Source organism: Rhinolophus sinicus, chromosome 16 (genome assembly GCF_057876585.1).
Source record: "Rhinolophus sinicus isolate RSI-liver-muscle chromosome 16, RSI-T2T, whole genome shotgun sequence".
Taxonomy (NCBI): Eukaryota; Metazoa; Chordata; class Mammalia; order Chiroptera; family Rhinolophidae; genus Rhinolophus; species Rhinolophus sinicus.
In genome coordinates this window covers 36,566,574-36,591,878 of record NC_142516.1, presented here as the reverse complement: position 1 = coordinate 36,591,878, position 25,305 = coordinate 36,566,574, and the positions used below count along the sequence as shown (strand labels likewise).

The 25,305-nt window shown below is 34.9% G+C and overlaps 1 protein-coding gene across 1 annotated transcript in view; it reads right to left on the bottom strand.

The window, feature by feature from the left end:
• Positions 1-25,305, bottom strand: part of KIF27 (kinesin family member 27) — a 76,018-nt gene that overhangs the window by 5,034 nt on the left and 45,679 nt on the right. The window contains exons 12-17 of the mRNA XM_019750122.3: positions 19,396-19,509; positions 16,467-16,643; positions 11,976-12,191; positions 6,259-6,465; positions 4,591-4,789; positions 2,437-2,601 (exon numbers count right to left, since the gene is read on the bottom strand). Of these exons, the coding sequence (XP_019605681.2) occupies positions 2,437-2,601; positions 4,591-4,789; positions 6,259-6,465; positions 11,976-12,191; positions 16,467-16,643; positions 19,396-19,509 (1,078 nt within the window). The remainder of the gene's footprint in view (positions 1-2,436; positions 2,602-4,590; positions 4,790-6,258; positions 6,466-11,975; positions 12,192-16,466; positions 16,644-19,395; positions 19,510-25,305) is intronic.

Here is a 25,305-nt window from a genome sequence, read left to right as displayed (position 1 = left end):
TCATATTGTGAAAGAGCACAAAGGGGCTCTTTGGAGGGGCTCACTCTGAAGCCCACTTGGATTCTTCACAATAGAAAGTTTCCCTCTTCCAGAATTTTACCCTTAGGGAACATCGGAGGAAAATTAATCCACCCAAGGTCACACTGCTAGTAAAAGAATTTAGGATTCTAATCCAGGTCTTCTGACTCCAGTATCCTCAGAGTTTTTATAGTGATTTAAATTGATACAAGGAAAGAGTTTTAAATACTTAAGTGCATGGACTGAGTGTCCATATAAACTGATTTTATCCTCAAAATATGTTAGAAAACAAAACCACGACACCAGAGGCATGATGAAGAACCGACCAATATATTTTGGTCAAAAGATTAATTTTTCTGCATTCGAAAATGCCAAAAATACTCAAAGAAGATGAATTCAAGTCTGGTAGGCATAAAATGAGAAAAGTGCTATTGAAAAAACCAATGAACTGAATACCAAGAGAGTTATGCACTAAGTAGGATACTGACTATTAAGCATATAATACTTTTTAGGAAATTCAAAATTTGATAAATTGCTATATTTTATAATTCAAACAAATCTTATTTAATGTCATTATATTAGAGTAATATTTTGAGTAAGATAATACAAGCTATATCTTTGATACGATTCCAACTAATTTTTTTTTAAAGCATGGGGAAAACACTGAAATGAATTATGCCAAATGTTAGTGGTTATGGGTAGAATTACGGGTGATATTTTTTTCTATATTTTCAAAATTTTCTACAGTGAATATATATTACTTTTTATAGCCAAAAAAGTATTTACAATGTTCCTAGGCAGAATAGCACATTACCTGAATAATATCTTCAACATTATCATCAAAACTAGACTTCTCAAGTGAGTTGGTCAGATGGGTGTAATGATCACTTTACACATCTCCAAAATTAAGTTTCTTAGAGTTTTTTGTGTTTGTTCCCTTAAAGAGCAGGATGAGGATCCAGGTTTCTTAAACCTGTATACCCCTGCACCACACCATTATTTTAAGAGATGTCTAGTAGACTCCATAGTATAAACACGAGCCATTTAAACAGTAGATATCTAATTTCAGATACCTCAAATTTGAAAGTGAGTTTCTTTAAGCTAAAATGGCCTTATGCTGATGGTTCTATCCTACTTAATACCTGTTTATGTTTTAATTTTTTACAAGAAGCGTTTCAAATAAAAGTTCAGCTATATATTGCAAACAGTATTTCAAATAAGTGTTTCAATTATATTAGTAAGTACCTCTGCATTACTACATTGAAAATCAGAAGGTTTAGTCTCTGACTGGATTTGTATAATGCATCACATCTCTATCCTAAGATAACTTTTATCCTAAAATACTGGACCAGGAGTCAGAACACAAAGGACTTAGACCATGTTCTCATTACTGTTCTGTTCGTGAGTCATTTGACCTCTCTAAGTTTCAATTCCTTCATCTAAAAATGGGGTTAGCAGACACTGGCCCACCCTGAGTTTGAGGGTTAAATGGAACAACTTGTGAAATGTCTATTATTATAAATATCATAAATATAAGGTAGCATGAGAACTATTCTAAGTTTTAAATTTTAAAATTCTGTTAATTCTGATTTATATATTTACCATATATCTTTTTATTATGCATACATATAATTTTTCACTGGTCTCTTTATAAATCTGTTGTACCAAAATAGGTGTGTTCTAAAGGATTGTAAATTTTCATAAGCCACACTTAAATTACTAGAAGAATATTTTTCCTAAAGAACAGCTAATTCTTTTATAAAGTATAAAATATATTCTTTTAGAAATATTAATCCCTCTCTAATTGGCAGACCTAACCAGGGTACATTTCAATCATGGCACTTTTAACTTTTGCAAAATATTTTGTCATGTTTTAGCATTTAGGAAGGTACTACTTCTACATATCTACGTATAATTAGCAAGCAAACATCTTTTGCCTCAACAATGGGTTTTATAATATTTTTGAATTTCCAAAGGTCATGATATGAAAAAGACCTGACTGATCTTAGAAATACATACAATGTTATTTTACCTTTACTTTTACTACTCTCTTTTACTATTTATTTTACATTTTTTAAATTTACTATAAAATAGGAAGAAAACTTAGCTATCTTAGATACAGGATTATTTTAAGTCAGGGAATACAAAAGCCCATGTGTGGCACAAGGCAGGTAATCAATATGTGTAGTTTCATTCACAAACACATTTGTTCATCCATTCACTTCTCCTGTGGTTATTTCTGTCTTATACATAGATCTAGAGAACTATTGTTGGTTACAAAGACAAACAGAAGTTAAATGTCTAATCTTAAATAACCAAATCAATTGGGAAAGGCTAAAATACAAATTAGGCATGACTTTGCCAAATGCTAAAGAAAGAAACAGTGTTAGTATTGACAAGTAGCACTAAATGTCTTACGTTCAGATGGTACCAGTTGCTTCTGAATTGCTTCCCCTAACAGTTCCTTAAGTTTCTTCTTAAGATCCCTGCTAGTTTTCTTATAGAAATAAAGCTCTTTTTCCAGCTGTTGGATTTTGTCTTCGTATGTTTTTAAAGTTTCCACAATGCCTTCCCCATCTTGCTCTATAAGACAGAAATTTACATTGAAAGTCAGTTTTAAAAAATGATTGAAAATTATGTTCTAACATAGCCCGCAGAGTATATTTAAAGGGTCCAGAAGTATGTTACATGTATCTGTTACCTGAATGGATTTGTTTTCAGCTACCATTTGGATTGGATTCTTCTGCCTGTTAAAATTTTTCAAAGTACCACTTGATGCCTTAGTCATTTTCTCCACACTAACCCCTACCAACTACCACATCTTTATGATACATAAGCACTTTCTGAGTAGCTACTAACTAGATTTATCCTTAAAACATCAGAAATAAGGTGTTTTCTATTAAAAGTTCATGTTTGGAACTCCGTCCATCTGCTGAATCAATGTCTTACTTAAAGTTTATATAAGGAACAGTAGATATATGAAAAATCAAAAGCCTAAGATTTATAGGCCCAAGAAATATACAACCAAAAAAACTCACAAAAAACAAAAACCTGTCAAAAGAGGCTAGAAAGTTTCAGTTAACAAAGGAAAACACCACAAAAAAAGGAGGAAAGAGGAAATAGCATAAGTAAAGTTCTAATTTATGCTACAATATAACTTAAAGCTTCTAATTAATATTTATGAATGTCTAAAACTATCCCCATTGGGTTATGTTCTAGAACTGGCAAAACCTAGTAACCTTCAGAAAATACATACTTTCAGACCTACTCTTTTATATTGTAAATTTATAAAATGGTCCCTACTAGTTTGTAATTTTTGTTATAATTGGCTGTTTTGTAAAATTTGATCTAAATATATTTGTATATTTAAAATTAACTCATCATCTTGTTTAAAAAATACTTCAAACTAAATAACATCATAAATTAGAACCCCCATAAAGGATATCAAATAAATCAACTTAATTGTATATCTCATATTCAGTTGAAATTAGAAAATTCATAAATTGTTAACATTTTTAGTTACAACTTTGTTATGAAAAACTTACCCCAGCTTTAGAAATGAATGATTTTTTTTAAAAGTTATCATTTGGCTATAGCATGAGCTTTTCTGGCACAGTGCCAGTCACTTTTAAATATATTAAAATTTCTATTAAAATATCACTTTTAGTGATTTAAGACAAAACTAAAACAAGGTAAGCAAAGCACATTTGAATGAAATGAGTATGGGATGCTGTCAAGAAAATCCTGTCATCAGGCAACTGGATGCTGATTATCTGGTTGTAGAACTAACTTACATGCAAATTGCCTCAATACTCAAGTTCATGTTCTCCAATTTTCTGCATACTCAGGTTGCTTCTTCCAGAACTCTTTTAACTCACTTCCAGCTACAGATTCACAAGAATCAAGACTAAGCAGCTAAGCAGCCTGAACTGCAGCATTACCAGTATCACCTTGCAGTGATTTTGTTGCCAGCAACTGTGTACCAGCTCTATGCCCAGGTAATATATGAGAGGACCAACTGCTATGCCAGCTCTTTCCACACCAGAGTTGATGGTTGAACTGCTAACAGTATGTGCCTATCTGGTAGACTAATTTTGACTTAGGATACATACAACCTTAGTGCATAAAAGTTACAAGCAACTGAAAATTATAAGAAATATAACTAGAAATCTGACAGAGCCTATCACTTTAATTTATAAAGTAAAAGTAATTTAAATATCAAGGTACTATATCCTTAAGAGAGAGAAACTTTTCAACGGTACACCACAAAACCAGAAGTCATCCCACTTCTCTATATAAATAAAGGCTAACAACAAGCTAGTGGGATTGCAACAGTTCTTCTATGTGGCACTGAGGACAAGCAGAAAGGATGGTATTTCAAGTAGGAATAGCCCTACATCAAAGTCAACTATCTCAACATGTGGTGACCAAAACATGTAAAGCACAAAAACACATATAAGTAGTCACTATTTATACATGGTGGGCTTTTAAGTGACCAAATTCTGTCCTGTCTTCCTTCCCAAATCCCCCTCCTACACATCACATATACAGAATTAACAACTGGGCAGGTACCTTGGAAATGATGTAACAGCAACTGCATTTTTTGTTCATGTTCCTTTTGCTGAAGGGTGAGTCTCCGGTCACACTGCAATTTCAGATGCTCCAGTGCAGATTCCAACTCACGAACCATATTATCCCGTTCCAGAACCTTCATTTTAATTTCTTTATTCTGTAACTGCAGTTTCCGTTCAGCTTCTCGCAAATTAACCACCTGGCAAATACATTTTTTGACCTTTTAAGTGTGCTTTAGATAGCCTGATATCTACTTCTGTTAGGCTACATAAGATGAGCTTCCTTAATCACCATGGTATAACTAGCAAATGCTTTGTAACATACCTACGAAATAACCTAACAGCCTTTTAAATTTGTTGTGATTCTGAATTGGTACTAATTTCATTTTAAATATAATGCTCTACTAATCACCCCTCTATCATTTCTTAGATATGGTCTCTGTATGTTACATTTATTATCCTACAACTTTATTTCTCTAGTCTAAGAAGATATTGAGAAGATAAAGACTCTTGTAACATCTAGATAATTCCCAGTGTTCAGCCCAAAATAGACTCATAAATAAGTGACAAAAAATTTAAAACTATAATTACAGAGTTTGGTTTTAGATCATATATTTTAGTCCATTCAGTTCTTCTCTGCACTGATAATAAGTAAAAATACTTCAGACAATGTTTGTATCACGGAGCTTGTTAATGTAATACCTTCTTTTTAGAAAAATACTGATTTCTTCTACAAATTGTTCTCAGAATCAAAAAATGCACTGACGTTGGCCTGGGTGTGCTGGGTTAAGAACCCTTCCTCTAACAGCACCTCAAAAAAGTTATTTATACCAAAGTCTTGGCCAGTACTCCACACACCCGGTGATAGGATGCACCCTCACCAGTAACGGTAGCTTACCACCAACAGTAATTAACCAAGCGGAGGGTTGTACATAGCATTTCCATTAATTTTTCATGTCCATTTCTCTGCTCTAATAGAATTAGAACTTCATTTTAAAACTTCAGTGTTTTATTTTTCATTGTCTGATAGTCCCTTAAACTGCACACACTCATCAGAGAAAAGAAGTTATCTACTTGTTTAACACTTCATAATACATATCTTAAGAGAACACATTAGAGAAAAGATGGATATAGTTCTCCATGCTATGAAACGTTGCTGGATCAGTAAATTGTCAAATACATGAAAAATAAAATATTTGAATTAATATTAAGCACAGTCAGGTTAATGCTAAAATCTATTACTATCTTTGCCACTGATGCACCACTTAGTATCAACTCACAGGGTATGATGAGAAAGTATACGTGCCCCTACCTTACAGCAATGAAGGAAAGGAACCTAAACTTGGAGGGCCCCTGATTTTTCATGAATGCTGAGTAGCAACATCCAAATCTAGGAAACATCAAGAAGTAGTGATTGAAGAATGCAGCTTAAATTCTTTGATTTTTAAAACTATTTCAAAAGGCCCTTCAACTTTAAGAACCACACAAAGTAAGCACAAAGCTTTCAGAGGACAACCTTCAGTACTGTAAAGAGAAATCATGCTTAAATCTGGAGTTATACCATTAAATCTTTAAGCCTTTCAATTTCCTTAAAAATTCTAAATAAATGAGATATATAAGCATCTTGACCTTTCTTTATAAGAAAATCATCTATCCCTCGAAAACTAACCTTATTGAAATATCTGAAAAAAATAGCTCTAATCTCAGTAGGATTCAGGCCCATTAGTTTTTCCAAGATATTTGCTTCACTATGAGAGAGGTTTTGGAAGGAAGCTCTGAGTGAGTTCTGGCGACTCTGGATACTTTCATTCTTGTATTCAATTGCAGCTTCCAAAGCTTCAATCCCTTCTTCAAGTTGGAAAAGAACATGTTCTTCCTAGATATGATACAACAGATATCACTTATTTTAAATCAAATAATATAACTTGGACTTTGTCAGATACTGAGATCTCACTATGCGACAGTAAGTCCTTAACAGTCAATAGGTTCTTGGAAACAGACTTTAAGAGAAACAATTTATCAAGAAACCAATTTTACCATAGGCTAATTGGTATAAACAAGAATTAAGTTCCTACAGCATATTTCTGGTCACAAAAGCATCACCAAACTTCTAAATAAAGACCTAAAACAATTCAAATATTGAACACTGAAATAAATATGAGCTATACATACATGTAAGAAAGACGACTAAAAACAAGTAAGATCATTCTTTTTCAACCTGCTGTTTCCAGTTCATGGTCACGGGTGACCGAAGCCTCTCCTAGCAGCTCAGGGTTCAAGGTGGGAACCCACCCTGGACAGGCTGCCCTTCCATCTCAGGGCCACTCATACATATACCCAGACTGGGACAATTTAGACACACCTGTTCACCTCACATGCACATCTTTGGGATGTGAGGAAACCAGAGTTCCTGGAGGAGACATGAGGAGAATGTACAAATCCACACAGACAATGGCCCTGGCCTGGGATCATTTTTTTTTCCTCATCAACATTATAACGAAACAACATCAAATGAAATGACATTATTCAAGGACCTGCTGTGTTTGAGTCTAATGGTTATTACCTTTCTTCTACTAAATTTTAAGAAAAGAATGTTTATTGAGTGCTTGCTATGCTATATAGTACAGTTTGTATACACATATATAACATATAATCATTGAATCCTTGCAATAAACCTTATGTAATAAAATGGAAGAGGCAGAAAGTTAGGTGAGTTATGAAACATCCCATGGTCTCACCACAAATGGTAATCACCAAGGAACACACTCAAAGCCTCTGCCCACAGGATTAGCAATGTTGTCATTTATCTCCCTCCATAGCTCCTAAAGTGCATATTATATGTCAGCGAGATCTGTAGACCCCCTAATGTCCCTTCAAGGATCTATTAAAACAAGATGTTGATAGGAGGGAAAGAAGAAATAGCTTTAGAATAAGTTATTAAGAACTAGTAATCAGAGGAGAATCTCTAGGGAAAAAAACACAGTATGGCAAGTAGTGAGGATTAAAGGACATGATGGAAATACAGGTGTTAACAATGGTGGCAGCATAACATTTTTTTCATAAACTGGAGAAAATTTTCTTTGTAGGAAACAAAATCTGATAAATCCCTGTCAGAAAACCTTGCAGTTCTTTGAACTACCCAAATAACATGTTATTGGAGGCGGCAGAGGGGATCCAAATCTCTGGCAGGAAATTATATTGGACTTGCTGAGATTTGGATATGTATACGAGGTGTGATCAAAAACTATGGCGAATGTTTAAATTTTAAAAAATTATTACAGTAAAAGACACACCGCCATTAATCCCCCTCAAAATATTCCTCCTCACTTTGAACACACTTATCCCATCATTCCTGCCACTTTTTGAAGCAGTTCTGGAAGTTCTCTTTCATGTCTTTAGTTGCACTGTCCTGGCTGCCTCAATGTCCTGAATCGATTCAAAATGTTTACCTTTCATGGTCATTTTGACTTTGGGGAAGAGCCAGAAGTCACACGGTGCCAGATCCAGTGAATAAGGTGGATAATGACACACTTTTATGTTTTTATTCAAAATTGCCACACCAGGAGCAATGTGTGACACAGAGCCTTGGCTGAGTGCCATCCAACAGAAAGGCAGGGATCTTCAATATGGGAAGCAGAGTGTCGAACCTTAGTAACTGTGTGTGACAAGTTTCAACTTGTTCGATGCACTCAGTCGGGTGTGAGCTACGGTTAAGAGAACGTGTGTTTTAAAGTGTGACATAAATCATCCTCCATCGTAACAATACTCCGTGTGTCACACATTGCTTCTGGTATATGGCAATTTCTGTCAAATAAAAACATTACAGTGTTTCCTCATCAACCTTATTCACTGGATCTGGCACCGAGCGACTTGTGGTTCTTCCCCAAAGTCAAAATGATTCAGGACATAGAAGCAGCCACGACAGCGCAACTAAAGACACTCATGAAAGAGGACTTCCAGAACTGCTTCAGAAAGTGGCAAGAACGATAGGATAAGTGTGTTCCAAGTGAGGGAGAGTATTTTGAGGGGGACTAATGGCAATGTGTCTTTAACTGTAATACATTTTTTTAATTTAAACATTCACTGTATTGTTTGATCACACCTCATATATCTGCAGACCTATCCATGTGGTGGAGGTCACCTCAATTTTAAGGTCCTTGAAGTCAGTGTCTTGTCCATACTCATGTCCTTAATCACACAGTGAAACTCAGTAAGAGCTGAATGAGTTAATGAAGAAAAAACCATTTTCATTATGTCTTGGTTACGTGACCCTAGTATTTCTCTCTGCTCCTCTCCCCAGCATTTTAATATTTCTTCTTTACCTAAAGAATAGAGTGACTTCCAGAACTCTTTTTCTGGAATTCAGGGAAATTGTACGTAATAACCTATTCTGGTGGAAGGTCAAATAATACTTATTTTTAAAAGCTATTTTGTAAAATCTCCTGAAAGAGCCATTTTGAAAAAAATGTTCTACAGCCATTTTATTTCTCTGTGCAATCACTAACCATCAAGAATTTGATGATTTAATAATCACTCCAGAAGAAAATAATATTCACCTTTTTATGAAAAACAAACTTAAATCCTGAAAGGTACTTAGGTGAATGAATGAGGAACCAGAAAATAAAAGGAAATTATCCAAAGAACATATTTGACTTTGAATGCATACTGTGATTATATTTTACCAAAAAACAAATGTGGAGTTTGCCTTTACATATGGCTGAGAACAATTTGATACAAATTTAGTTCCTATAGTTTTGGATGTAATTTAAAGAAGCATCAAGATAATATAAGGTAGTGGGACTACAGAACCCTGAGACTAGCCTGCTCCAGTGAGGCTGCAGCATATAAATATTTGTGGGTCCCTCTAACCCAACAATAGGTATAAGTTGACAAGATGAGTGGCAATGGAAAACTGTCACAAAATGAAAATTTGTCACAACTCAAACCACAGATTATCAAGAACTGATTATGCTTTATCATAGAGCACTGTTTGTTAAACTTGATTGTGTACCAAGGAGCTTGTTAAAATGCAGATTTCTAATTCAGCAGGTTTAGGTGGGGCCTAAGGCTCTGCATTTCTAGGTGAATCTGTTGCTGCTGGTCCAGAGAGAATAACAAGGACCTAAAGCAGTGGTCTCCAAATCACACATCCCTATCAGTAAAACACAACAAACTAACAAAATTTTTTGAGCAAGCACTGCATGTGTGTATTTCTCAATAAGTCATATGCAACTTCTAAACCTAAAACATGAAAGTGAAAGTTTAAAAGATTAAATAAATACAGATACAATAGTTCTTATATTTTCTCCTATACCTCACTTACGAGGAACTGCTCTGCATAATTAGAAAAATAGAATTATTATTTTTTTTTAATCTTAGTTTCTGGATTTTACCCCTCCCAAAAAAAAGGTGATTTACTTATATTAAATTATTGGGTAATCCTGTAGTAGTATATTGATCTAAAACCTATCACTTCCCATGAAGTAATACAATTAGGAAAATAGTCTAATTTATTGTGGAAAAAGAAAATAATTCTAAGCAAGTTTAAAGACATCAAAACAGCAACGCATTCCAGATGTCTTGTGTCACATCAGCATCTCATATTCCTGATCATCTGCTACTGGCAGATCCATTTGATAATATTAATCTTGGCTTGAAAACAGTGGGGAGATCAGAGCTCACTTCAGGGCTACATTAGGGGAACCAACCAAGCGGAAGAAGTGTGCACAGAGGCTCACATGACTCAGTGGAACCCCGCCAACTGCAGGCTTATCACTCGCTCACACCAATCCTGAGTGGCCACTACACAGGTAGCACACACAGTGCCCTATTTTCACCACAAAACCCTACACGTTTTTAGTTACAGAATTCCACATGAAATAATAATTAAATGTTTCTTGATGATAATAATGGCCCCTCTGCCCTTCTGCAAACATAATTGGCTCATTTCCATCTCTATGCCTGATTTAATGGTGTTTTATCTAAAATGGCCTTCTTTCTTAGATCGACCAATATAGTATCATGTTTTTCATAATCCAGCTCAAGATTCCATCCAGTCCACCAAGGCTGCCTTAATAATCTTCCCCCAAATGATCATTGCATTGCTTTGTATACATAATGTAATAAGCATAGGTTCCTTATATTACCTGTAACTTGCTTTTTTATGTTCTTCAGGTTTCAAGTTTTCTCATCCTTCTGTCTCTTTTCTCCAGCTAGAGTATGAATTTCTCGAGAAGCATACTGATTTTTACTTTTTTTATTTCTTCCATAGGACCTGATAACAGTTCTGGGCAGGCAAGAATTCCTTAAATACTTGTATGTTTTGCTGTATCTGAGGCTCTCACCCTTCAATTTTATAAGCTTGTGGCTCCAATATAAACAGTCTCAGGAAGACAGCCTGATCACTGCACAGCTAAATTAAGTTATACAAAAGGGCAATAGAGGCTTATAATGCCATATAGCCCCCAATCAACTTAGTCTTCAATTCCTTTCACCAACATTAGATCAATAATCTAATATCATGAAATCATTTCTCCTGTTCCCTCTTAACCAGCCTCCTTAATGTCCTCTCAAACTTGCTCCAATGTGAAACACTACAAGATTCAGCAAGGTGCATTAATTCCCAGCTACTCACTTTCTCTTAGTAATTTTCTCTTGCTTTGGTAATGACAGGACATCAACAACAAATATTCACAAAGAAAACTCAGGCTCAAAAATTCATCTTTGTCTGATAAAGTAAGGTACAGGTACCACTGCCAACTGAGGTAAAATTCTGAAAAAAGACAAAGTCTGGGGCAATTTGATAGCCAATAAAGGAAATATCTTTTACAAATGAAAACTCTAAAAGGTATTTTTATTGGAATTTGGATTTTATGTGTCCACTTGGATAGGACTTAGTGTGGGATATGCTCCTGAACACTGGGCCTTTCTAAGCCAAGGTAACACAGAAGAATTAACCCTTAATGCCCCTGGCATTCATTGTATGTAATGAGTCACCTACTATCATTCAAGAAAGCTGCACAGAGAGAAGGAAGTTGCCCTTTTTAGGAGAAATGAGAGAGTCCCTCAAATCATTTTCTGCATTCTGTGAGATCAGTGGAGAAACCTGGCTGAGAAAGGCCAGACTCAAGGGTAATGTTAGTCTCCCAATCCCTGGCTATGCCATGAAAGGGCCACGGTCATGGATCTCTTTACATGAGGACACTACCGTCTCTAGTCAAGCAAGCATGGCTTATGGTGCCAGGTAAACTCATTACATCTGACAAAGTTTCAAGGAAACAAAGTTCACCAGATTTATCATTTTTATGTTTAAGTGGCAAAAGATGAAGGAAATCATCCAAGTGACCCATCATACAGCACTTCCAGTTCCAAAGAATACTGACTTACTTCAGGTGATAACACGCTACCATTTTTAAGTTTCTCATCCACACTGTTTCTTCGTCTCTGTAGCTGATCTTTTTCTTTCTGGAGGGCTTGAACTTGTTCTGAAATTTTTATTTTCTCCTCAGCTGTGCTGTTCTGGAGCTGCACATTCTTTTCAGACAACTCCTGGTCCAATAAGTTCAGGTGAGTTGATATTTTCAAACTATCTGTGTTTAAGGCCTAAAAAGACACAATCAACCAGATACCCCCCAAAAAAGTTACTAGAAATCCAAACAACATATAAATTAGGAAAAACTTAGAGAAAATTACCAAATGAATATATTTTTAGCTTCTACATTGTTTTCTCCCAGATTTATATATATTTTTTTGGACAGAGGTGGGGGATTTCATTTTCTAAAATCTTAAGTTGAATGCCTTTTTTAAAAAAATGGAAATTCAAACAATGAATTTATTACCAAGTATTGCTTGTCCACACCAGACTACACAACACAGGTTTTGAGAGAGAGTATTTTTCTTTTTTATTATTTTCTAAATTGAACTTTTCTTCTTTGGTCTGGTTACATAGAATTAATTATGTTATAACTTCCTAGAGATAGAGATTTGGTTTGTTGTTGTTGTTTTAACATATAATTTGTTTCTACTCATTTCATTCTGAGGAAATATGGCCAAATAGATTTATGGAGACCTTCAGTATGGACTAATTTAATTTTTAAATTTTTTAATTAATTATATGCATATACTATCATAAGGTTTATAATTTTTTAAAAAGCTGTCCCCTACCCCACCCTTTCACCTGAGTCTTGTTCCCCAGAAACAACCATCTTCAGCATTAGCTATTTCTTCTGGTGTTTATGTCCTTATTTCTAAATAACATTATCAATTTTAGATATTGTCTACTGACTATTATGAAAGATAAGGATTTAGCACTTTTATGTTTTCACTTTCCTACTTCTCCTCCCTCCATTCTCCCAATATGTATTACAGTTTTTCTTTTCTTTTCTTTTTTTTTAACATTTAAGCCGGCTGTGTGACTCGGTTTTTTGTTTTTGTTTTTTTTATTGGGGAGTATGGGTAACAGTGTGTTTCTCCAGGGTCCATCAGCTCCAAGTCGTTGTTCTTCAATCTAGTTGTGGAGGGCGCAGCTCAGCTCCAAGTCCAGTCGCCGTTTTCAATCTTTAGTTGCAGGGGGCACAGCCCACCATCCCATGTGGGAATTGAACCGGCAACCTTGTTAAGAGCTCACGCTCTAACCAACTGAGCCATCTGGCTGCCTCTTCCGCAGCTCAGTGGCAGCTCGTTGTCTTCAATCTAGTTGTGGAGGGCGCAGCTCACTGGCCCATGTAGGAATCGAACTGGCAACTCTGCTGTTCAGAGCTTGTGCTCTAACCAACTGAGCCATTTGGCCGCTCCTGTATTACAGTTTTTCATTACATCAATATTCAGTTTCCATGACCTTGTATTATTCATATCTGAACTATCTAGTACAAAATAATCATACCTCCATCTGACACAACTTTTTTTGTACCTTATAACTAATTCTTCTCCAATAGAACTATAAAATTCCTCTCAACACTGTTGTTTTCATTTGACCGAACTTAAATCAGGAAATCTTTTCATTACATTCTTTTCTGAAAACATTTTCCCTGGAGCCTCCATATTCCAACTCCATAATGGACAAGTTGTTTTGGGACTTCCCTTTGGCCTTATCCTGGGAATTTCCGTGTTGGATCACATTTTCGGGATCCTGATTCTTCTTGCCTTTTCAGTTTATACCCTCTTTTTTGTGAAGTACATCTTCTAGTAGTTTCCTGAGACAGGCTAGGTGGGAGATAATTTTTTCACCTGAAAATACCCGTATTCTACTTTCACATACAATATGTGTTCTTTTGTGAGTGGCTTCTTTCATAAAACATAATGTTTTCAGAGTTTATCCATGTTGTAACATATATCACTACTTCATTCCTTTCTATTGCTGAATAATATTCCATTGTATGGATGAACCACATTTTGTTTATCCTTTTATCAGTTGATGGACATTTGGGTTGTTTTCAGTTTTTGGATATTATGAATAATGCTGTTATGAACATTTATATACAAGTTTTTGTGTGGACATATGTTTTCAGTTCTTTTCAATATATACCTATTCCTAGAATTGCTGTGTCATGTGGTAATTCTATGTTTACTCTTTTGAGGAACTGCAAGATAGTTACCCAAAGCAACTGAACCATTTTACAATGCCACCAGCGGGTATGAAAGTTCCAATTCCTTCATATCTTCACCAACACTTATTATCTATTTTTTTGAGTATAGCCATCCTACTGGGCGTGAAGCAGTAGCTTGTTGAAGTTTTGATTATCATTTCCCTGATGGCTAAGGATGTTTAGCATCTTTTCATATGCTTATTGGTCATTTGTATATCTTTGGAGAAATGTCTATTGGATACTTTGCCCATTTTTTAATTGGATTTTCTTTTTATTATTGAGTTGTAAGAGTTTTTTCTAGATACAAGTCCCTTATCAGACATATCATTTGCAAATATTTTCCCCCATTCTGTGGGTTGTCTTTTCACTTTCTTAATGGTGTCCTTTGCATCACAAATGTTTTTAATTTCGATGAAGCCTAATTTATCTAATGTTTCTTTTGGTGCTCGTGCTTTAGGTATAATATCCAAGAAACGACTGCTTAACCCAATGTCACGAAGATTTATGTCTGTATTTTAAGAGTTTTATAGTTTTAGCCCTTACATTGAGGTCTCTGACTCATTTTGAGTTAAATTCATATATGTTATGAGTGGTTTTTTTAAAATACATATTCCTTGTCTGAAATGCATATAATCAAGTCTTACACGTATTTCTTAAACACTGCAAAAAGATATAATCTTTTCATGCCTTTTGTTCAGAAAAGAATCCAGCTATAACAGTCTCAAGTTTTTCTTCTGTTTCATAAAAACAATCTTCAATGAATCAATTTTGCTTTGATCTACTGTGGGTTTCATGTATTTGCACTCTCTACTTATCTCAATATGTTCTTGCTCCTAAATAATACATCTCATTAAAACTAGAAACTGCTGTTTTCTTTTTTTTTTTCTGTATCATGAAGTAAACTTATTTCAGGAAAAAGATTTTCCTCCCCATTCCTTTTATATGTTCCACTTTTTTCTCTTCTTTAGTGATACAGAACGTATCATAAAGGTCCCAGGTTATTTTCTTCTATTTACTCACTTGATATTTTAACCTGTTAATTTCCTTTGCTGTCGTTTACATGTTTTGAGGGGCAACTTGACCCTGACAGCCAATGTGAGCAAGCTACCTGGGTACAGCACCAGTAAGTAGGGTGGTTGGAGGGGGGGGCCCTACCCGTGTCCAGTAGCCTGGTGCTAATAGCTATTTCAACATGTTTAGGGAATGGAAGACAGAGCAGAGGTAAGTACAGGTCCCCATACCTACCCACCTGTTATACTAAAGCGGAGAGGTTAAGAACACGCCACTGTCAACTCAGATCCTACTAGTCTAGATTTTGGCTCAAAGGCAGATCTAATAAAGAGGCAGGTCACTGGTCCTCTCTGTTCCATGACTTAGTGTACAGACTGACCTTGGATTTAAGGCCTACTGGAGGCAACGTTTTGGGTAGAATGCCCTTTTCAAATCTGGGGCAAGCCAGCTTCATTTTTAGATGCTGCTGTTGTTATTGTTGAAAACATGTGTAGATCTATCAAAAAGTGTATCTCCTGGTCCTTCTAATCCCTTCACAATCATTCTTTTTTCAAAATTTGAAATTGAGGCAAACTCCTTCATAAAACCACTTCTTGGACTGGCTTATAAAATCCAAGTCCTCCAACAAAAATTTTCGTAAAGGTCCCAAGTCTTTATAATTTGAAAAACAAACAAGTCTTCAAAAGTCTTCATACCAAATCTTCTGTCTTTTATAGGAATCCTGCAAACTTTGAGTAGTAGTGATAGCTAGATAATTTTCAAGTCTATTTTCACAAATTAACCAATGTTCACTATACAACATCAAACAATACAATTTATTTTGACAATATCTACTAAAGTTAATAATAGAAGTTGCCAGGGGGTAGAGGATTATTGCTCAATGGTTACAGAGTTTCAGTTTAAGGTAATAAAAAGTTTTGGAAATAGATAGTAGTGATGATTGTACAACACTGTGAATATCATTAATGCCACTAATTTGTACACTTAAAAATTGATCAAAATGGTAAATTTTATGTTATGTATATTTTACCACAACTTCAAAGATACCAAAAAAGTTAATAAATACTCATAAATCGTTCTTAGCAGAACATTGAACATTTCATTTCAAAATTGCAATAGATTTTAGTGGTGGACATTAGATAAGCAGTAATAAGCAAAATACACTGAAAACCAGAAGAGTTTTCTTTCGATTTCTGACTTCACAATGGTTTACTTCTTAGAGGAAAAAATTCTAGTTTATATGACTTACAACCAGAATGAAACAGCATATTAAATAGAATACCTGACTAGATCTCAACTTCTTATTTTCCAGGTGGCTCTTCTCCTGTAATAGTGCCCCCTTCTTAGAAACTATGGCTTCCCGTTTCTTTAAGTCTTCTTCCAGGTCCTCTAATTCTTGGCGTTGGTTCAGAACTTTCTCTACTTCTTCATCTAACCATTTGTTTTCCTCATCCAATTTCTACATGAAAATTCCAAAGACATGTTATTTGTTTTTTTTCTTCCATAAAATTGATATCGTAGTAATATAATTTCAGATTGGCTGAAACACCTTAAATGCACATTTAAAAACTACCAGTGAGCTAAAATACTGTTCCTGTCTAAAACTGTTAAGAAGTATGTGGTTCCAGTTAACATCTCTCTGTGTTGTTTTATAAGGAATTAAAATTTACTCCCCAAATATGTTCAAGTCTGGAATTTTTTAGGTTGACCAAAAAAGGGCTGACGATTTTCTTTACATGTATTAGGAGTTGGTTCTGAGAATACACTGGGAATCTTTTTTCAGTCATAGAGGTGCATACGTCCATCACAGCACTTATACACTGCTGGTTGCTCTACAATCTGTCTCCCCAACTTGAGCTCCTTGATTGATTGCGGAGCTGTACTTCTCACCTTTCTATTCCCAATGCCCAGTATACTGCCTGGCCCATGACTGGTCTTCAATAAAATGTTAAATAAATGACTGAATGAATGCCTGATTCAATCCATTAATCAATGAAGTGAATAAATGAATACACACAGTGGAAGACAGATGATGAAGCATGGAAATCCACTCTGCACTGTAGCCTGTCAACATCCAATATGTAATTATAAAACAAAACAGAGTCAGAAAGATTTCCAAAATAAGTATCTTAATACTCTCTTATATTAAGGATTCCCAGAAACAAGTATAAACAAAAATATGAATGGAATATGTCTGTGTAAGATGAACTCAACCAAGTGCTATTTGCGCTGTGGACATAGTAATGAAGCAATGTCAACTAAACAACAATAAGAAAACAAATCAATATAGTACTGTCTTCCAGTTTTTCTCAAGGTTGATAAAAACAGCTCCTAGAAATCTACATTAAGACAACGAAATTGTAAATATGCATGAGAAAATAAAGAGCAAAGTGGTCATGGCAAAGTAGACCCAGAGCTATGCAGTCTTCCATCCAGTCTTCCATCCAGACCTAGATATCTGTCCTATATCACTGTCACATCCACATATTATGGAAGCCTAAAATAGTTCTACAGTTTTTAAGGACAGAGAGGATATCCCAGAGCAACTATAGAAACTATAGTTTGTTATATCCAGCTGTACCATAAAAAGTCCATATATATTAGACCCTGTGAAGTCCAGTAATTAAACACATTCTACATTCCTTGACTGAGTGGGATTTGAAAGATGACCAACAAACAGATCTTTTGAAAGCTCCATTCCAACAGAAGAGAACAACAACAAAAAAAAAATATGATTGTTGATAATAAATGCTAACTCCTAGATATCATGTAAGCACAAATGAAGTGGTTCTGTCTGAGAAATGAAAGAAATGTCAGCCAGCACCACAGAGTAGGTAATATTTTACCTGTGTTTTAAAGAATGGGTACGAGTCTGCTAATATATTACAGGTTTTTTAGGGAAACAATAATAAATGGATTTTTCTGCATCTGATAAAGGTTATCATTTGTGTAATTCACTGTTCTTGGTAAATTTTCTGAAAATTTCTTGATTTCTCTTTCCTCTTTTTATAGCAAATGTTCCTACCATACCATTCTAATTTTAAATACTTTCTTTTTATAAAGGAATTTCCTATCAAATCAATATCCTATTTTAAGCTCTCTGGACACTCATATTAATTTATAATCTTGTCCTTGCTTATGAGTCAAATTCTGGAAAATGGGTTTTTATTTTGCAACATTAAAAAACACGAAGAGTTTTTCTTTTTTAACCCGACATGTCAGTGTAAGCTGCAGAAATCTTTTTATTACTCTATTGGTTTAAAATTTAGATCCTTAATATTTTAAAAACAGGTTTCACTACTTTGTACATTCCTACCTGTCTTACTCCTTCACATAACTTTTCCACCCAGAAATGCTCTTTAACCAATTTCTAAAAACCGCTAGTAAAATAAGTAACTGGGAATACAGTAAATTCTCACTTAACATCATCAATAGGTTCTGCGACTTTAAGCAAAACTACGTATAATGAAACCAATTTTACCATAGGCTAATTGATATAAACAAGAGTTAAATTCTTACGGCATCTCATCAACATTATTATGAAACACTGTTGAATGAAATTACATTATTTGAGCACCTGCTGTAAATTAATGTCCTAAATTTTACTATTACAATGTAATATACAAAATTAAGGAAGAGTAAATAAATAAATTTTTTAGAATTAAGGTGATATATTTGCATTTGAGGGTAATTACAATGTTAAGTACAGTATTTTTCTTTCTGTAAGATTTTTAGAACTGCCATTTTGAATTGATATACAATTAAATTTTGTTTCCTTGAATTTTTATATTAGTTTATGGATTTTTTTAATGTGGTACTAAAACAATAGCTTTTTAATATACTACATATGATGCATAAACAATTTGGTTATGTTGGAATGGAGAACTCTGACTTTTAGAAATATATCTGTTTCCATGAGAATAAACCTGTTTTGGCATGGAAATAAATATAATCTAGTGAACATGGATTTAATGTTTACATTCTACAGCATTCAAATAAGCCCATTTCTATTGAAATAAGAATACAGCACGTTTCTGTATGAAAAAGTAATTTTTTAACAACAGAAAAGTTTCAGAATATTAGAAATTTTGTGCTGAAGTGGCAAAATCTAGTGTTTAAAGATTTTATTCAGAGTTCACCATTTTTTACCTCTATTTAGACAATCATGAAATAGAAGGAAAACTAGAAAACACTAGATAGAATCGACAAACCTGAAGTTGGTCTATATTTCCAAATGAACCTTTTCTCCTTTTCATCTTCAATGCATCAAGGTCCTCAGCTTTCAGTTTTAGACCTTCTTCCAGTTCTGTTTTTAACTTTAGTTCCTGTAGAAAACAGAAATCAAAAACACCTTATGGCTCTTACTATATGGCCATCATTAAATATTTATGAAATAATCATTTTCTTAATATTTGCTTTCTTAGTTACAAAAAAGAGAGTAGATGAAGGTTAGGGCTATTTGAGAAGAAAATAACATTAGCCCCTCACTGAAGCAATAAAATCTCCAGTAAAAATCAGGGTTTACTAACAAAACTAAGTATTTCTTTCATTCTTTCCCAGAATTACAAATTAGTATAACAGGGATAAGAGTTTGAAAATTATAAATGTGGTTTCCTCTTCTGCCTGTCTGAGTTCACTACCTTCAGTTAGTCCACCCCAGGTACCCATCTGCCATGGGGATTTAGAATTTATGACAGTAGAAATGTAAAAAGAAAAGTAATATTTCATTTCTGGCATTCAAAAAAATCAGATTATGAGCATGAGAACAGCCTTGCAAGACAGAGCCTGGTCCTGTGAAGAGTATTTTCCAAATTCCTTTAGTTGCCATTCACATTTTAAGAGTCAAGTCAAGAGGCCCTATTCTCACGGTACTCTCCTGCAGTTTAGAGAAGATGCCATGGTCACTGCTAAAGCTTAGCAGGAATCAGGAAGGAGGCCATAAATCAAAGTGGGCCAGTCCACTTACTCTCTTACTGGTCCATGATGGATAAGTTCGTGAACTGAAAGTGTTTAGAAATTCTTATAGCAATATGACTGAATAATTTTATGTTTGTTGAATCTAATAAGTAAAAGATGGACTTTTATAGTATATTTTAATTTTTATTTCATTTTTCTACTAGTTCATGTATTGGGCTGTAACAAATTAGTAATAAAATAAAAATTGTATCTTTCAGGTAATTTCAGAAGTACAAAGGAAGTAAAAAGTCTACCATTATCCATCTCTAGAAACAGAAGAAAGGAGAAAAGAGACAGTAAGAAAGATGTGTGTCCCAATTTTCTTCTCTTAAGTTTTGGCCCAGAAAGGGAGTGATAAGTAAAGGTACCACTGGGGGCAGAGGAAGAGAACGTAGACTGCAGTGCAGAGGCTCGACACCCACATGGGACTGCCCAGCCTTGCTGAAAGAGCAGAGAAGTACATTCAGGAAAAAGGGTCTAATTGGACCCCTCAGCCTCTGGTAATGTGGATCCTGAGTTGAGAGTCAATGGGGGTCCATTAGTGTGGAGAATTGACCCCAAAGCTGAAGGTGAGGATAGGCCACGAGGTTAGCAAGCTAGATGGAAGACCTAGTCACTTTAACAGGGATGTATAATGTCATTAGGAGATGAAATGAAGTCAAAGCACCTCCGTGTTCTAAGGTGAAAGCAACACCAGACTATGAGTTATACCAGCCACGGGTTACAGCATCAGGGGCCAGCAGGGAAAGGGAGAGCAGATTCCAGCCAGTCACATCTATGGACCACCTGAAACTCAGGAGGCCACTCCCCCTCAACTCCATAGGACGCAATAAAAACTAGACACCCGACCACATATACCGGATTCCATCTTAGGGAGAGAAGCACAGGGAGAGAGGCTAAGAGACTGAATATTCTTATTCAAGAGAGCTGAGAATTATTTAAAGGAAATGTTTACATTATCAGAAAAGGTTTAAACAAACTAGACATTTGGTTAGTTCCACATTTCCAGAAATTATGACATGGATTAGGCTGGGTGGAGGGTGTCATATAGCAGGTCTGCTATAGACTAAATAAATAAATTTTATATGCCCACCTGAGATGCATTATGAGTGCATCTGGACCTTATTATATTTAATACCCATCAATTTTTTTATGCTTCCCTAGATCTACAGTTCATAGTTATTATAATTTTTCCCGTCATAGTTACAGCAACTTCAGAATGCTGAAATAAAGACACCTTATACTTGGAGCTGACTCTCTGCTATTCCTATTCTTCCAGATATGCTTTAAAAGAATACTGCAGTAGGTCTAATTCCCTCTTCTATATGTTGCAGTAGACATTACTGCCTTTATCTTATATTATAATCCCTGTTATAATATTAAAATAACTGCCAGGCACTGTGTTAGGCTTTTTACATCTATAAGTATCCTATCTAATCCTAACAATAATCCTATGAGATAGGATTATTATAAACTCCATTTTATAGATGAAGAAATTGGTACTTAGAGAAAAAGCCCAAGATTGTACTATGTTCCACAATTTCAGGGGTTCCCATACCTTTTTTTATAGCTCATCCACGGACTTCAGTTAAGAACTGCTGCTTTAAGGAGAACCTATGCAGAAGTTGTAATATTCTCTGGAAATGGCTTAGGTGAGTAGAAAATGGACAAACAGAGTGTCAGAAAGTTAGCTCCAATCAGAGGGCAAGATGATCGTTAGGACAATGAGCAGGGTTTCTGTTTTTGCATGAAGTAGTGCAAACTTCAATATATCTTTGGAGAAGACTGTTCCTTTTTCTAGAATACTCATTCTCCCCCTTAAATGGGTCATTTCCCTACAATGTGAAATGTGGCTAAAGGAACAAAACTGTCTTACATAAGAATGTAAAAAGTTAAGTTACAGGCAGAGTTACATTTCAGCAGTCTATGCACTCTGACCAAGAGTTTTCTCTTTTCCCTAAGCATAGTTAAAGAGTGCTACGTCTTGTTGGTTTAAGCCCTAGCCTATGAGAGATGAGAAGCTGAGACCCAAAGACCGCAAGTCTAACAGGCAGGCCAGATCCTCACATTGGAAGAAGGACTGTTAACAGACTAGGTTGTTGGCAATAGAGATCAGAATCGAACAGATTCAAGATATTTGGAAGATACAATCTATAGGACTTAGTGGTTTATTGGATATGGAAGATGAGGAAGAGGAAAGAATCAAAGATGACTGCCAAATTTCTCGCTTACCCAGCTGAATAGACTGAGATATCATATAAGGCACATTGGAAAACTGTATTTTCTTCTCCATGAAGGGAGCAGGGAGGGCGGATAGTAGGGAGGTAAATAAGGACGATCATAAACTCATCTATAGGACAACTAATAAAGATATCAGTGGTTATAAATATGAATCCAGACCTCAAAGAGCAAATTGTGGATTAAGAATACATTTGGAAGTTGTTGGAGTTTAACTGCAGCCATGGAAAAAGATGACGTCACCTGGGACAGAGTATAGAGGGCCCAGACTAGAGCCTTGAGGAATTTCCATATGTAAAGGACTGGTAGTGTAGGATGAGCTAGGAAAGACAGACAACAAGCAATCAGAAAGAGAAAAACACAAGGAGAAAATAATTTCACAAAGGGAAAAGGAAAAATATTTCATGATGGAGGGACTAGTAAACTGTGCTAGATGCAACTGAGGTGTTAAGATAAAGATTTTAGTGACAGAGCACTAGTGAACTTCTCAGAGCTTAGAAATGGATGATAGAGCCAGGAGCAAGAAGCCAGAGTGGAGAGGATAAGAGAATGAATGGAAGCAGAGAAAACAGAAACAAATGCATTAAACTTTTCCAAAATGTTTGGTTATAAAGGGGAGAAGAGAGTAGTATAAGGCTGAAGGAGGATAATTTTAGGATGAGAAAAATAACTAAGATGTTTAAAGAAAGATTCTAGGAAAAAAGGAAAAGTTGGAAATAGAGGAGAAAAAAAGAATTAAGTGAGATAAAGCACATCAGTGCTTAGCGTAGTATTGACTGAAGATATCAATTAATCTTAATTACTGCAATTATTATTATTATTACTGATGAGTAACTCAAGGAAATTAGAAAGCAATTCCATGTACAATAACATCTAAAAGAATAAAATATCCGGGAATAAATTTAATCAAGGAAGACTGATAACACTGAAAATTATAAAACGTTGAAAGAAATTAAAGACCTAAATAAATGGAAAGACACTCCATGCTCATGGACAGCAAGACTTTATATTGTCATGATTTCAGTACTACCCTAAGAGACCTACAAATTCAATGCACTCCATATCAAAATTCCAGTGGCCTTTTTTGCAGAAATGAAAAAGCTGATCTTTAAATTCATACAGAATTGCAAGGGACCTGACCTGAAATAGCCAACAAACTTGAAAGGAAGAACAAAGTTGGAAGACTTACTTCCTAATTTCAAAACTTACTACGAAGCCACAGTAATCAAACCAGTGTGGTACTGGCATAAGGAGAGCCACATACACATGTGGAACAGAATTAAGAGTTTAGAAATAAATCCATAAATCTATAGCCAATTGATGTTTGACAAAGGTACCAAGTTCATTCAGTGGGGGAAACAGTCTCTTCAACAGATGGTGCTAGGACAACTGAATTTCTACATGCAAAGAATGAAGTTGGTCCCCTACCTCACACCATGTACAAAAAATAACTAAATATGGATCAATGACCTATTAAATATAAGAGCTAAAGCCATAAAATTCTTTGAAAAAAATAGGGGTAAGTCTTCGTAATTTTAGATTTGGCAATAGATTCTTAGACATGACACCAAAAGCACAAGTTACAAAATAAAAAAGAGATAAATTAGACTTCATGAAAATTAAGAACTTTGGTATATCACAGAATATTATCAAGAAAGTTTAAAGACAACCTACCAGAAGGGGATAAAATATTTGGAAGTCATGTATCTAACAGAGTTTAATGTACAGAATACATAAAGAACTCCTACAACTCAACAACAAAAAGACAACCAATTAAAAAGTAGACAAAGAACTTGAATAGACATTTCTCCAAAGATATACAAATGGCCAATAAGCACATGAAAATATGCTCAACATCATTAGTGCAAATCAAAAGCACAGTGAAATACCACTTCACATGTGACTGGATGACTACAATAAAAAGAAATAGAAAATAGCAAGTGTTGATGAAGATGTGAAAGAAATTGGAACCCTCATACATTACTGGTGAGAATGTAAAATGGTGCTGCCACTATCAAAAACAGTTAGTGTCTCCTCAAAAAGCTAAGTATAGAATTACCACATGACCCAGCAATTCCACTCCTGGTATTTCAATTACAAAAGACCTGAAAGCAGGCGCTTAAACAAATACAGTAAAATTACTTGTGTGCCAATGTTTATTGCAGCATTATTCACAATAACCAAAAGGCAGAGAAAACCCAAGTGTCTATCAACATATGAATGTGGTAGATGTATATAATGGACTATTACTCAGCCATAAAATGGAATGAAGTTCTGATACACACTACAATGTAGATGAACCTTAAAAAAATTATGCTAAGTGAAATAAGCCAGATACAGGACAAATAGTGTATGATTCCACTTTTATGAAATATGTAGCCTAGGCAAATTCACAGAGACATAAGTAGATTAGAGGTTACCAGGGGCTGGTGGGGAAGGAGGGATTAGGGTCATTGCTTAATGGTTACAGAGTATGTTTAGGGTGATGAAAAAGTTTTGCAAACAGATGGTGGTGATGGTTGCAGAATATTGTGAATGTAATTAAATGCCACCGAACTGTACAATTAAGCATGATTACAATGATAAATTTCATGTTATATATTTTTACAGGTTATAAAAATTAATAATGTAATATACCAAAACCCATTGAATTACATACTTTAAATGGGTAAAGTATATCTCAATAAAGCTGTTAAAAAAAGAATCAGTAACTTGGCTTAAATGCTTTTTAAGTTCCCTTCCATCGCTAAATTCTATGATTTTTTTTAAGGTCTAAGAAGAGATTATATTCCAACATTAAATATCTAGGAAATCTCCAGTTATGTTCCAAGCTTTGGATTTGGCTTAACATTTCAACAGAAGAGACTGGTATGTAGTGCTAGATAAGTGTTTGTTACTGTTGCTATTATGATCCTTATTATCCTCCT